General features: G+C 43.8%; 1 protein-coding gene across 2 annotated transcripts in view; it reads right to left on the bottom strand.

The window, feature by feature from the left end:
- Nucleotides 1–839: 839 nt before the first annotated feature.
- LOC113660230 (plectin-like) overlaps nt 840–15270 on the bottom strand; it is a 59066-nt gene continuing 44635 nt past the window's right edge. Inside the window, exons 12-14 of one of the 2 annotated variants that reach the window (XM_047808362.1) lie at nt 14658–14732; nt 6976–7078; nt 840–1015 (exon numbers count right to left, since the gene is read on the bottom strand). In XM_047808362.1, the coding sequence (XP_047664318.1) occupies nt 14724–14732 (9 nt within the window). In that variant the 3' untranslated portion in view covers nt 840–1015; nt 6976–7078; nt 14658–14723. The remainder of the gene's footprint in view (nt 1016–6975; nt 7079–14657; nt 14733–15270) is intronic. The other variant, XM_047808363.1, reaches the window with a different exon arrangement.

Raw genomic sequence — 15270 nt, 5'->3', positions numbered from 1 at the left:
CAGAAGTAGCAGGAGATGTTCTAATGACATCATCATTTCCTCTCAGTGAAGAAACGTCAAGGTCATCTACAAGTCTTCATGCCACTCGGTCTCCGATCTGAAGAGATCTGAAGACGATGACGACGACTTTCCCTTTGTATCGGGTGGGAATGTGAGAAGGATCTCCCTGGATCTCACGGCTCCGGGTCCCTCAGCGCTCGCTCAGGGATACAGGCCTTACTGCTAGCCTGCTAGCCTAGATATTAAAAATACCTCTGCTTTGGATTCCCAAGTAAAAAAAAAAAAAAAAAAGGAACCCAATCGGTGTTCCTGCGTGTCATAAATCTACGACAGCGTGATGGAACACTCGGCAGAACGTTCCAGAACATTTCTCAACGTTTGTATACGTTCTGTCTGGGATTAAAGGATTTGTTTAGCACGTATGACAAGTGACAAGAAGACGGTGATGTAACACCTCCACAGAGTTCTCGTAAGTTTAAACACCAGATTTGCAGCACTTCAGGTGCAGAAGTGATCCGATGTAGGAAGACAGACCCGGTTCTGGTGTACAGGAGACAATCGAACTCTATACTTGTGAAGATCGGGTGTGTTTATTATTAAATACTTCACGCTACGTACAATCTCGCTGGTGTTTCAGCAACAATGAGCTTTTGTTTACATCAGATAGTTTAAAGTAAGCATGTGACTCGTGTGGGTTTGTCTGTGAGCCATGTGAAAAAGTCCTGATTGGTCGTTTGTAGTCTCTTCCGCCTGTAAGACCTCGCTGTGTGAAAGCTGTAGGTTCTTGACTCTACTGTAAAGCAGATTTTGATCTCTTCTCACATGTTCCTCTGAGCCACGGTTTCTCCATCCGGTCGAGCTCCGGGTCTGAGGGCCGGAGGGATGGAGAAGGAAAGAGAGGAACCGAGCTCTGATGGACGCTCAGTCCCAGAAACTGCTCCAGATGTGAACGCCTTTTCTGCTCCTTCTCCAGTAGCTTCTTGTTCCTCATGTTCTCCTCGCTCATGCTGCTCAACTGCATAAACACACACACACACACACACACACACACACGAGAATTCTGTTAACGACCTGACATGTAAGTAAACCACTTCTGGCTTATTGCTTTAACTTCACGTGGAATTCCCACAGACGTGAATTCCAACACGTGTCCACAGACCGAAGGAAAAACCCACATTACTCCAGACGTGTTTATATAACAGACGTCTACTGACAAGCGTTTACATTCTGAACCTTCGTTAACTTTCTTCAGAGGTTCTTGCATCTCCTTATGAATTCTTTCATCAGTGGAATTCAAGAATAAATCTGTGTCTTTGTTCCTTTAGAAGATGTGACGACTTCATTAGAGAGTCTCCTAACTTGGTGGTTGCCAGAATTCCTTCTAAATATTTTCCGGTGATGGAAAGATGGATAAAATACTTTGGTGAGGTTTGGTGAGGTTTTGGGAGGTTTGGTGAGGTTTTGGGAGGTTTGGTGAGGTTTTGGGAGGTTTGGTGAGGTTTGGTGAGGTTTTGGGAGGTTTGGTGAGGTTTTGGGAGGTTTGGTGAGGTTTGGTGAGGTTTTGGGAGGTTTGGTGAGGTTTTCTCTCTTCTGTTTGTTCATCCTGACTTTTATTGTTTCAGTACTTTTATCATTTCTTAATTTTCTCAGAATTCGTGCAGATGGCGAACACACACATGCATATACACAAACACACAAACAAATATACACAAATACACACACACATACACAAACACATACACACAAATACACACACACACACACACACAAACACACACATACACACAAATACACACACACGTACACAAACACACACAAACATATACACAAACACACACACAAATACACACACATATACACAAACACACACATATACACACACAAATACACACACATACAGTACACAAACACACACACAAATACACACACACATACACACAAATACACACACACACACATACACAAACACACACACACAAATACACACACATATACACAAACACACAAATAAATATACACAAACACAGACACACACACACACACACACACACACACACACACACACTATATAAATTGGTTACAGTGCAAAGTTAAAGGGTGTAACTTTGAAAATGGAGACCCTGGTGATAAAATAAAACGTTAATAAAGAAAAAAACTAGGCCGAGGATGAAGCCCTGAGGAACGCCTGAGTAAAAAGTGTTGATGACTGATTAGTGAGAACAGCTTGGCAGTGCTGGGGCTTAAACCCTGATCCTCCAATCAACAACCCAGAGCCATAACCACTTGAGCTACCACGGCCCCATACAGTGGGGTATACAGTGGGGTATACAGTGGGGGCAGTGTAAACAGAATTACAGACAGTATACAGATGGATGGATGGATAGATAGATAGATGGATAGATAGATAGATAGATAGATAGATAGATAGATAGATAGATAGATAGATAGATAGATAGATAGATAGTTTATTCATCCCCATGGGAAATTCATAATATATACATATGTATACAGATAATGTAATATTTAATTATTAATCACTGGATCCTTTAACGGATCCAGTCGCTGTTGACTTTCTTCAGCCTCGGTTCGAACACATGGAAAAACGATTAAGCGTCATAGTTCTTCAGTATCATCACTGATGATCCTTCATGTCCTTGTTGCTCCGTGTGTCTGCTGCCTCCACGCCGTCGCATGCTTCTTCACGGCGTTCTTCACACGTGCTTATGAAGAACGATTTTCTGAAAGCTGCCTCGAACGTGTTAGAGGTAGAAGCTTCTTCTGCGGTTCGCGGAACCGAGTCGCCGAGTCGGAGCTGTATTTCTCTCGTTAACCCTCACTGGCTTAATGAATTCCTTACCTTCAGCGCACCGAGAAGTGTTGAGTTTATATACGTCTCACTGTCAGCTAGAACCAGTGAACCTGGACTTACCAGCTTCGCATTAGTGCATTGTTCTCTCCTCTCTGATGCGCTGTTCAAATCCCTTGCATCATTATATCACGTTTTAAATAAAACGGAAAGAAAGTTCCTCGCTCCTTTTTATTGAACCCGGCGACAAGGACTCTGAGGCACATTTGCATTTCCAAAGCCGAGGCACGGGTGACCGTCGGCTTCTGTATCTTTAAAGCTTTGCTCTGGCGGCGTCTTCTTTCTGATTGTTCCTCTACGCCGTTCCCTCCCGAGCTCTGAGCTTTGAAAACCGCGGCTCGGCACCGGTTCTCGAGCGATCGTTCCTGTTCGCTTAATTGCCTATTCGGACGTATATGCCGAGGTAAAGAGCGGCTTTAAACGCAGACGGCTCGCTGTACGCCGCTTTGTTCCTTAAACGGCGCTGGACGTCGGAGAAAACCCTTTTTTTCTTCCTTTAACGAATGATTTTTTAACAGCAGTATATTTAAAGACAGTATGATGTATATTAGCATTTCACCTGCAGCAGTTCATTACAGAGACGTGACGTTCGTACAGACTCAAACCGACGCCTTCTTTGTCCGTCACTCGGCCTGCTTTTATTTCTCCTCTCCAAGCGTCTTTTGGTGACTTCATCGTCCTCCTAAAACTCCCACTGTCTTCTGCTCCCGAGTCGGGAAAATACATCAGACTGTCTTCGAAGAAACCAGGAAGAAACTAGGAACGGACTTCTATTTTGATTTGTCGAATTCAGTTTAGTATGCAAGGTGCATCAGACATCAGGTACAATTGTGTGCTTTCAAATGTTCCAGTTTGAACTCATAACCATGTGCTGTGTCGGAACTCAGAGCCCACCTCCGAGTGGACACATCGCAGGGTGAATCGCACTTTTAGACTTTTAGCCGAATATTGAATATTGAATACTATTTAAATGAACTATTTAACTATATTTACTATAAAATTAACTATTTACATTAACTAAAAAAATAAAAATAAATTATTTATTATTAAATAATTATTTAAAAAAAGAATTTTTATTTTTAAGCCTTAGTTCCTCTGTTCTCTCCTAAAGGGCAGGTTCCCTTTTTCTTGTTTTTCTCAGATTCTCAGAGTTCTTAGTACTGAGTTTTATAACTTCAATAAACCCAATAAACCATCTTATCTCTGTTAACACTTGTCTCAAGGCGTCTAACGTCATATATATATTATATTATAATCATATACCTCATGTAGCTCAACACTATTACAACACCTGGCCTACCCCCATATGTCCTACGACATCAATTGTAATAGTTCATATAATAAGAGCACATATCAAGATTTTTCCCAACAGCTGACGACCGAGACCGTAACCGCTGATCTACCAGCTCCTCGATCAAGTACGTCTACTTAAACATAGACAAAAGTGGATTAATTCTCATCTCTGATGCTATTTAAAAAAAAAGCCTCTGTACAATTTCCTCAGTCTCACCATAACGAGGCGGTGCTTTTACTCCTACTTCAAATATTTGCAATTTACTCGAGCCCGGTGGCCATCAGAGATCCTCTGTGTCCTTATGAGACGTCTGGTCTCGTCCGATTTCTAATTAACTTTGCATTCTGGAAGACACTCTAATGTTTGTCAGCTTAAGAGGATCACGGCCATCATTTAATTATGAAGAGGCTAATGACGTTCTCAAATATTAACCCGGCTCTTTAAAAAGCCTCCGACTAACTAATCACGCCGAGTCTGATTTTTTTCCGTCAGCCCGAACGAACCGAGATGGATGTGCTGAGAGTGGAATGTATTTTCTCTTAATCTCAAAGAGGAGGAGCAGAAAAAAAAAAACAAAAAAAAACCTAAATAATTTCACCATCGGCGAATTTATCGGAGAAATTATAAAGCGGCGTTCTAGAAATCTCGCGCGGACGTAAGCGGAGCTTTAATGAGATACGCGTCTCTTTTTTTTAAAGATCTTAAAAAGTCGGCGTTTATCTGGCGCTTAGTCGTCACAGCTCGAGTTCCAAATTGAATTCGATCCGTAATGAAGTGGAGCGGATTCTACGTACAATAATAAAAATCCCAATCAATGGATCGCGTCGAAGCGACGCCGTCGTATTCTCCGTCCAAAAAGCGTTCGATGGCGTCCGCGTCGTTTACAAAAGCACGTGAATTCTAGACTTTTTATGAGCACAGAGTGAAGAAATTAGAAATCAAATCCAGTCTGACTTTATTCCAGTCTATGCAGATTAGACAGGGGCGATTTAGCCTCTGCTGCCACGCTCATGTTCTCACCGTTACGCCAAAATCGAGTCGGACATTCCATTATTATTTAGACTGAGAATCGCTTGAGTGGAAGTCACTAAAAACTACCTTGAAATATTTTCCCTTCTTTCTTTGTTTTGTTCCTACGAGACTTTGCAGTCAGTGATCTGAGTTTGGATCAATATCGGTAACGATTTGTGCTTCGGTTCGACCTGTACGAGTCAGTAATTATCACCATGACGACATTTCCGTCCTCACGACTACGCCTGGCCTCGGCGAGCTCTTAACATCAGCTCCGATCCGTGTGCCTTCGTGCGGGACCGCTTCCACGTGACCACGCCCCCTTCGCAGGTTCGTCCGATCTGGAGCTCCTGGTTCGTTTTCTCTAACAGCAGCTAAACGTGAGCATCGTGAGCATCGTGAGCATCGTGAGCAGTTCTCTTGAACACTCACCTGTGCACTTTCTATACATCCAGGGGATTAAAAGAGACATCATCTAAATGGCACATTAGAGCCAAAACATCCCTTTACATCCTGTTTCAGTGAGTTTATGAACACTTCTGCTGTCGTTGTGATGGTCGTCATGAGTCCTGACATTTTAGATACGTGTAACTAAAAAATCTTAATAATAATCAGATCCTGATACAGTCTCTGTAAGGAGAGTACAGAGTAGGCTCTGTACCACCACGTGACCGCTCGCCATGCCGTCAATCATCAGTCACACTCACGTGTCATCCTGTCGAGGGCCAGAACAAACACAGACGTCTAACCGCACGTGGTTTCTAACCTGAGGACGTGATGGCTTTTGATGGCAGAGAACCTTGTTCCTTTTTCCTGTTTGTCTAATTGATGTATTTAGAAATGTGTTTCTTTAGTTTTGTTCTTGTTTTAGATCTAAAATATCTCTAGAGTTAAAGGTGAGGTCTCCGATGTTTGAAAGCAAACGTCGACATTTGAAATCACCAAAAACAAACACACCCCTAACACAAATGGGTCCCACCCCTGTATCGATAGCTCCGCCCACACATACGTATGTAACCCGGGCGACTAACAGAAAGAAACGTGTCTTTATCATAGCTGAAGGGAAGAACAATACGATTGTAGATAAACAAACAAGCAAAAATGCCACACAAGCATAATGATGTAAAGGACAAAGGCATATATTAGTTCTGTGTAACAAAGCAAAACCAACGTTACTCACCGATCGAGAAGGAAAAAAGCGCCTCGGCGTCTTAAGTAAAGTCGGCCACATATTCACAGGTCGGAGTTTCCCGAGTCGATAACTCCTGAGCTAAACGCTGTTACTACACAAAACGCGGTTGTAGCTGCCTCTCTACATTACTACGATAGAAAAGAGGTGTTATTTGTGTAGTAACAGCGTTTAGCTCAGAAGTTATTGACTCGGGAAACTCCAACCTGTGAATATGTGGCCGACTTCCTGCTCCTTCAGTTCTCTCCAGCGCTGGAAAGCTGATCCTATATTAACACGTCCTACTTCTTGTCCTTATCATAAGTCTTTCTTCTCTTTCTTTCTTTGTTTTTATCCTCCATGTCAATGTTAAAACCGCTTTCTGCTAACGTCACACACGCGCACCGAACGCTCTCTCCGCCCATATCGACAAGCCCCGCCCCTTTCTCTTCATTGGCCACACATTTGTTTTGATTTTTGTTTTGATTTTTGTTTATTATTCGGACTGACTCGGTTTTCTGAAGCGTTTCTCAAAAATCGGAGACCCCACCTTTAAGCCGAGGCCAATCGGACCTTATTTTACTTCGAGCAGATACGTTAAGTGTGAAGGAGGAGATACGGAGCCTGTCGTGATACCTGTTGATTCAGCAGCATAACAGACCGCATGTTGGACCTCAGTCTCGACCGGATGTGGTTGATTTCGCTCAGGTGCTCGTCCACTCGGCCCTTGAGTTCGCACCTACAAATAAAACACAGAAAGCTAAGAGCACAGAAAACGTCGCGGGCGTTAACGACGGCTTTTAAAGCGCGGAGCGGAGATTCGATGTCTCCCGAAAAGACAGCGTTCAGAAAGAATAACTATATCATGACCTTGTTTGTGTGGGGAAAATAAAAAAGATTTAAATTGACATTTTCTTCTTTTTAATTCAAAGGGCAGAGAAAGTTATTAAGAAACGTCGAGCGAGGTAAAAGCGCCAGATAACATTAACTTAGAGACGGACACGGATAAGGACGAACATAACAAGCAGAAGAACAAGAATTCGCCGTCTATTAAAGAGCTTTTTTCACATTTTTATGACGGTCGGCTTCTTAAAAGATCTCTTTAAAAGGAAACGGTCATCTAATTAACGATCTGTAGCGTAGCGCACATCACGTCACGCAGACTTCTCTTCCAGCTCTCTGGAAAACAGCCCATTTTCTGCATAGATGAACTCGTCCATTCCGGTTAAAAAAAAAAAAAAAAAAAAAAAAGGCAGATTCTCGGGCAACTTTTCTAAACGCTGCTTTATGAGCGACATCAGCGCCAGACTTTATCGCTTATTAAACTATTTCTCAGGCTAATTTGCCTGTAAAGAAAAGCCCAAGTCTTTTATGAAGTTTATATAAAAAGCAATGGATAGGAAGAGGTCCATCATGCTTCAGTTGCAGATTCATCTTTAATGAATTCCACACACACACACACACACACACACACACACACACACACACACACACACAGAAACTTTTCCACCCTATTAGTGATGAAGTCTTACAAAGAAAAAAAAAAAAAAAATCAAGATGTTACGTGCCCATTATGAAGATTTCCATATAAAAGATCCTGTCTGACATCATAACAGATCCATTGTGAGGTAATAAGACTTGTTCGCTAATTTTTACCCCACTGTTTCTTATCAGTCAATATTAAAGACCGCAGGCCGGCGGCACAGAAAAAAAAAAAAAAAAAAAATCAGAAAGATCAACAAAAGCTTTTCTTAATAAAGAGCGCTGGAGTAGAGTAGACTCGACTCGACTCGACTCGACTCGACTAGGCCCGCAGCACGCCGTAATGAGCTCTTCTTTCCCAGCATACAGTACAGATGGTACAAGAGCTCAGAAATTTAAAAGAGAAAAAAAAAGAGGTATACGGTGAAGGCGGCGGTGGCGGCGGCGGCGAGCTCCGCTTCGACTCCTCATCAACCGCATGTTAAATATCTGCAGGGATCGTGACAGACACTACTGTACTGTAAAATACAGAGTCGTATAAAGGGGCTGTTTAATTCCACCGCCGAGTCTAGACGGAGAGACCGAGCGTCTGAGTCGGCTTGGTGAAGGATAAAGTAGTATTTTATTTCATTATTTCTGAGAATAAATACACATCAGAGAGAAAAAACAAAACAAGCGACAGGAGCAGAACTTTAACTCGGGTCATGACGATGTGTTCGGAATGTTATTACTGTATTTAATGCTATGGAATTGATCTGAACAGTGAATTACTACTTTCTGGAGATTAGGGCGTGTGTGTGTTTGTGTGTGTGTGTGTGTGTGTGTGTAAGTGTTTGTGTGTGTGTGTGTGTGAGTGTGTGTGTGTGTGTGTGTGCATACTGTATGTGTGTGAGTGTGTATGTGTTATGTGTGTATGTGTCTGTTTGTGTGTGTGTTTGTGTGTGTACTGTATGTGTCTGTGAGTGTGCGTACAGTATGTGTGTGTTTGTGTATGTCTGTGTGTATGTTTCTGTGTGTGTGAATGTGTTTGTATTTGACTGTGTGCGTTTGTGTGTTTTGTGTGTGTATATGTGTATGTGGGAGAAGACGTGCGTTCTTAAAGGCCACATCTGTATGTTTGTGTTTATGTGTGTATGCATGTGCGTATATGTGAGTGTGTGTGTGTGTTTGTGTGTTTCTGTTGGTGTGTGAGTGTGTGTGTGTTTTGTGTGTCTACTGTATGTTTGTGTTTGTGTGTATCTGTTTGTGTGTGTGTTTTGTGTGTCTGTTTGTGTGTGTGTTTGTATCTGTTTGTGTGTGTGTGTTTTGTGTGTCTGTTTGTGTGTCTGTTTGTGTGTGTGTTTACTTGTGTTTGTGACTATGTGTATGTGTGTTTGTGTGTGTGAGTAAGTGTTTGTGTGTTATTATTTGTGTGTAAAATAATTAATTGTATAATATTAGGTCATATACATATTTAATCTATAATATATTTTGTAATAAAATTCTACAGATTAATCTTTAAGATCTTTAAGACAAACCTTCCTGAGCACCTCGCGGCCTTCGGCTTCCACACAGCAGCCCTGTAATTGTCCTAATTACCCTGAGATTTGTTGACAATCTGACTGGATTACGGGGCAGTCGTCGTTTCTGCTGTTTACTGTAACCCACAGCCATAATCACTCACCAGCTGCTAATTAAGAGCAGATAATTGTGGCCTTGATTTAACGAGCGTGTGGTGTGTGGTGATGAAGTGTTGGAGAGAAAACAGCTGGAGAGAGGGAGAGACAGAGAGAGAGAGAGAGAGAGAGAGAGAGGGAGAGAGGGAGAGAGGGAGAGAGATGAACAGAGAGAGAGGGGGGGAGGGAGAGAGAAGTAGGGTGAATGAGAAGAGAGATTTTTTTTTTCTCTCTCTCTCTCTTCTCTCTCTTTCTCTCTCTCTTCTCTCCTCTCCCTCTCTCTCTCTCTTTCTCTTCTCTCTCTCTATCTCCTCCTACTATCTCTCTCTCTCATCCTATCTTTCTCTTTCTCCCCTCTCTCTCTCTCTTTCTCTCTCTCTCTCGCTCCCCTCTCTCTCTCTTCTCTCTCTCTCCCCCTCTCTCTCTCCCCTCTCTCTCTCTTCTCCCTCTCTCCTCCTCTTTTTCCTCTTTCTCCCTCTCTCTCTCTCTCTCTCTCTCCTACTCTCTCTATCTCTCTCTATCTCTCTCTTTTCCTCTTTCTCCTCCTCCTCTCTCTCTCTTCCTCTCTCTCTCTCTTTCTCCTCCTCCTCTCTCTCTTCCTCTCTCTCTCTCTTCCTCTCTCTCTTTCTCTATCTCTCTCTCTCTCTCTCTCTCTCTCTCTCTCGTCCTCTCTCTACTCTCCTCTCTCTCTCCTATATATCTCTCTATCTCCTCTCTCTCTCTATCTCTTCTATATCTAGATATACTCTATATTACAGAAATATGGGTCAAACACTACAGAATTCCTTTATATGATTTAACACATTCTGATTGGTCAGGATGTCACAGGTGGGGGGCAGTTGGTGGCTCAACTAGTTAAGGCTCTGGGTTGTTGATCGGAGGATCGGGGTTCAAGGCACGGCCAAGCTGCCACTGTTGGGCCCTTGAGCAAGGCCCTCAACCCTCTCTGCTCCAGGGGCACTGTATCATAGCTGCCCCTGCACTCTGACCCCAACCTCCTCAGTTGGCGTATGTGAAGAAAAGAATTCCACTGTGCTGTAACGTGTATATGTGGCGATAATGTGGCCCTGTTAATATTAATGCACTTGTTCCGATAGTAGGTTACCGTTACTATAGCAACAGCTGATTGTTGATTTGGTGAAGACACACCATCACCTGAACGTACGCTCGGGACCTTCAGCCTTTACAGATCCAGCTTAGAAGACAATTTCTCGTCTCGTGCAAAAAAAAAAAACCAACAAAAAAAAAAAACTGCACGACAGAATAATAGTGTTTATAACCGCTGGAACAAAAAAACAAACTATTGTAATGAACAAAATGAAAGTCTGATGTCCGTCTCTGCCGTCCTGGTCGTCTCAGATCACGTTTTCACGCTCGCTTCTGTTTAAACTAATTGACAGATATTTCGCTCTAAACGTTTTCTCGATGATTAAAGTAGACGGAGATTCATCACGCTGTCAGCTCCTTAATGCTGTCGTCAAACTGACCGAGAGTCTGGACAAGGACGAGACGGTCACTCGCAGGTCCTCTGTCTCCGCCTGAAGAAGACGAAGCGCTCGCTCCCGATGAAGGTCGGATTTAGACTTCGGATGGATGAACGTCTTTTTCCTTCAAGACGAACGGTATATAAAGCGATCGACGTGAGAATGTTTAACGATTCACACTCCTCTAGGTGTTTTGATTTCTCTGGAAGCTCCGCCCCTTCTTGTGACGTGACTTGACGAGATCGAGTCGTAATAACGTACGGAACTCTTTATTACTACCTTATCAGCTTGCTATAACGACTTTATTGCGCACATGATCGCATTATTAATCGTAATATGTTATTAAGCTTTAATAACGTTGTTTAGTCATTTGTGACAGAAACACGTTTAAAATGCAGCTGCACTTTTATAGAGAACTAATCAACACCCTCTGACCAATCAGAGCGCAGAATTCAAAACTAATTAAACTGATGCTAAACTCACTTTATATTCTATAGACGCAGTGAGTGTCTGTCATCTACTTTACTGCTACACACACACACACACACACACACACACACACACACACACACACACTCTGCTGCACTCACTCCCCCACCTCCAGACGACCTCCTAGCTGATTAACAAGCTCCTGCTGATTAGCGGCGTGACTGCGGACGGCCTGAGTGGAGGAGAGCGACGGCGAGAGACGAGACGATCGTTAGCTCTCGGTGCATAAACAGTGATGAAGTGCAATACGAGGCTCCTGAATCCTTCCAGCCAATCAGAGCGGGAGACGAGCGGTCCGTCAGAACGTGCTCTTTAACACACTCGTGCCGAGCGCCTCGTCTCACGCAGAAGTGTATAATCGTACCTCTGATACACGAGAGGATCCGAATGTGTCGATTCTACGCTCACAGGGTTCAACCTTCGCTGATAAACTCCCCAAGATCTGATTAAAGTGGAAACAGTCAGAGATACGCAGTCAGGAACCCAGAGACAAAAAGATCGAGATGGCCGACAAAGTCGCGCGTTATTTATGAACCTTTTTAAAATCCATGCTAGTGTCATCACGTTACACGCGTCTGACATCATGTGTCATCTGAAGAAAACGACTTCCTGTTAGTAGAATCCGTCAGAGCAGATTCCACGCTTCTAACCGACGCTACGTCGCTAGAACTTCGCTAATCTGTCAACGAAGCTAGCACGAGGACGACATTTAAAACAGACGTGTCGTGTGGAGTGAATAGTGAATAGTGAGCTGTAGGATATACTTTTAAATTTATGATCTGCTACGTGAATAACGTCTGTATACACTCGTAGGATGAGGAAGACGACCTAGTCGGTAGGTGGCCGTATTAGCGTAGCAGGTATTTTATCGCCAAACTAAAAAGGCACATTTAATAAGTAAGTAGGACGTTCGGAGCGGTCTCGGTGCTCACCTCGGCTCGTCTCATTCCTGAATCTTTTGCTCTGAACCTGCGCCGGGATTTTATCCCGATTTTTTTTATTTATTAATAGGACAAAAATAAAACCGTCCGCTTTCGTAGACCTATGGAGAAACGCAGGGACTCTGAGATCCTCGGAGGGATGAGACTAAAATAATCTGAGGGTAACGAGTAGCTCTCGGAGCTCGGAAGACTGCGACGGTCGCCTACAGACGGCAGGAGACGACGCTTCGCGAAACCAACAACGATTACGTCGAGACCTCCGTCTGTCTTTAAGCGGAGCTCGAGAAGCATTCGGAAACAATTAATGGCCTTTCTTGATGAAGGGAGAAGAGAAAAGGAGAGAAAAGCAGTGCATCAGATACATCAGAGAGAAGATCGTCGTTACTGCAGGCGTACGCCGTGCGTCCTCGCCGAACCCTTTGAACTTCGATGCATATGTTGTCCACCATGTCGACAGACAAAGTGCCATTTCTTCCGATGCTCTTAATGGAAAACAAGAGCTATTCATTTCCTTACAAACATGTCCATTAGGGATGAGAGGGGAGGTTCGGGGAAGGCCGCGTGTCGGCGCCGGGCTTTTGAAAGCCACAGGTAGGGAAAGGGGAAGGCCGTAACGACTGACAAGACGAGCGTGCCGACTCCCCCTCCCTTCTTCTCTCTCTCTCTCTCTCTCTCTCTCTCTCTCTCTCTCTCTCTCTCTAAGGTATAATTATCTTTTGGTGCTCTGCCAGAGAAGGTTCTCCTCGCTGGAGTCGAGGAGAAAAGTGAACGAGTTCTTGTCTCAAATCAGCTCCGGATAAAAAGCGATTATGTTCTACATCACGTCGCGCTGGGATTTCTTCATCATGCAAAGCAGTCGGGATGACGAGCGGTACAGAGAGACAAGAGAGAGATGATGAAATAACACAGACTGTGAGAGAGAGAGAGAGAGAGAGATTCACAGCACGGACGTCCATTTAATGACAATCCAGCCATGTTATAATAACTCCACTTCTCTGTCGCACCATAAAGCCTTATATCGCTGAACCGCGTTTGACACGTGGGCCACGAGAGACGAGCGTGAAAATGACAGCTCAGCACCGAACACCGAACACTACTTAACAGCGCCTTCTTTCTGACCCAGACGGTCACGTTACCATAACAGCAGCTTTATTTATTTATTAAAGGTTAATACAGCTGGATCTGGGAATGTTTATGTGAATGTATTAATGACACGTCGCTTTCATTTCCTCTCTTTCGGTATCACACGAGGCATCTAGTGAGGTTCAGATCCTCGCGGATCGGAGCGTCGCACTTGTGCACTGTTTACTGGACAGTAATAACCTTACAGACATATTACATATGACACATGAATATATTTCTATAATCATGATTATATCATATAACCTGCAATAACATGATTTCCCTTCGAAAAAAGAATTCGTTCGGGAGGCGAGGCACGAGGCGTGAGAAAGGTTCGGTCAGTGTAAGGAGCTCCTCAGGATTTTCACCGTTCTATGCAAAATAGATCATAATTGTTTGAATATAAATATTCATTCATTCATTCATTCATTCATTCATTCATTCATTTCCTACCGCTTATCCGAACTACCCCGGGTCACGGGGAGCCTGTGCCTATCTCAGGCGTCATCGGGCATCGAGGCAGGATACACCCTGGACGGAATGCCAACCCATCACAGGGCACACACACACTCTCATTCACTCACACACACACACTCACACACTACGGACAATTTTCCAGAGATGCCAATCAACCTACCATGCATGTCTTTGGACCGGGGGAGGAAACCTGAGTACCCGGAGGAAACCCCCGAGGCACGGGGAGAACATGCAAACTCCACACACACGAGGCGGAGGTGGGAATCGAACCCCAAACCCTGGAGGTGTGAGACAAACGTGGTAACCACCGTGTCCCACAACCTTCCTGTTGGAGTTTAGTGATGGAGACCTGAGCTCCAAAGTGACCGTGGCGCAGTATTTACGATATAATATCGATATGGGGTTTGTCACTATTTTTTAAGGAACTATTTGTTGGAATATTAAACGCTCGCTCAGCATCACTCAAAGGAACAAACAACCGCTGTCTAACTTCATCCACAGTGTGACTTGAGCTTACAGATAAACTGACGAGTGATAAATCCTGATGTTTCTACTCTAGTTCCCGTCCCGTCCTCTCTTTAAACTAAGTCTTTAAAGGAACATACAGAAGAACAGAGATGTTTGAGTGTGAGACAGAGACACGGTGAGAAGAAGAGATGGAGACGTACTCTCTCTCCAGACTGATGCTGGTCAAAAGCTTGTTCTGCTGTTTGATCCGTGCAGCCAGACTCTCGTTAGCGGCCCTGATGAAGACAAGAAAAAAAAGAAGTTAGTTTCCATGACGAGACCACCGTCTTTGACAAGACCACGGTTTTCTAGCTTGTTCTTTTTTTTGGGGTGTGTAACAAAGTGGCTAACAGACATAACGAGCTCCGAGAGCTTGTATAAAGAACATCAGAATGACCGTGAGGCCTCATGGAAAGATCCAGAAACTCTTGAGCTCTTGTGCTTTCGGTCGCGGCGTGAGGGGAGACGGCGGGGGTCCTGAGGTGCTGTTCGTTAGGTGTAATGTAGAGCAGCACTGAGGCGTTTTTTTTTTACTCGGCTCTCACTGCATCGTTTAAACTCCGACACGATTCGACTGGAGAAGAACGAGTGAATGTTGTTTGGGTCACGAAGGAGGAGGTGAGGACGATAAAGCAGCGCTAAACAGAACAGAACGACAGCCATCACGACCTCGATGGCTTTCATCACAACTGATTGTGTTCTGATTGAGATTAAATTTCAAATCAAATACTGCAGCTGTAATCAGAGAGAGAGAGAGAGCGAGAGAGGGGGGAG

The sequence above is a fragment of the Tachysurus fulvidraco genome, chromosome 25 (assembly GCF_022655615.1).
Source record: "Tachysurus fulvidraco isolate hzauxx_2018 chromosome 25, HZAU_PFXX_2.0, whole genome shotgun sequence".
NCBI classification, from domain to species: domain Eukaryota; kingdom Metazoa; phylum Chordata; class Actinopteri; order Siluriformes; family Bagridae; genus Tachysurus; species Tachysurus fulvidraco.
The sequence above is the reverse complement of the archived record's forward strand: the minus strand, read 5'-3'. Positions and strand labels throughout refer to the sequence as shown.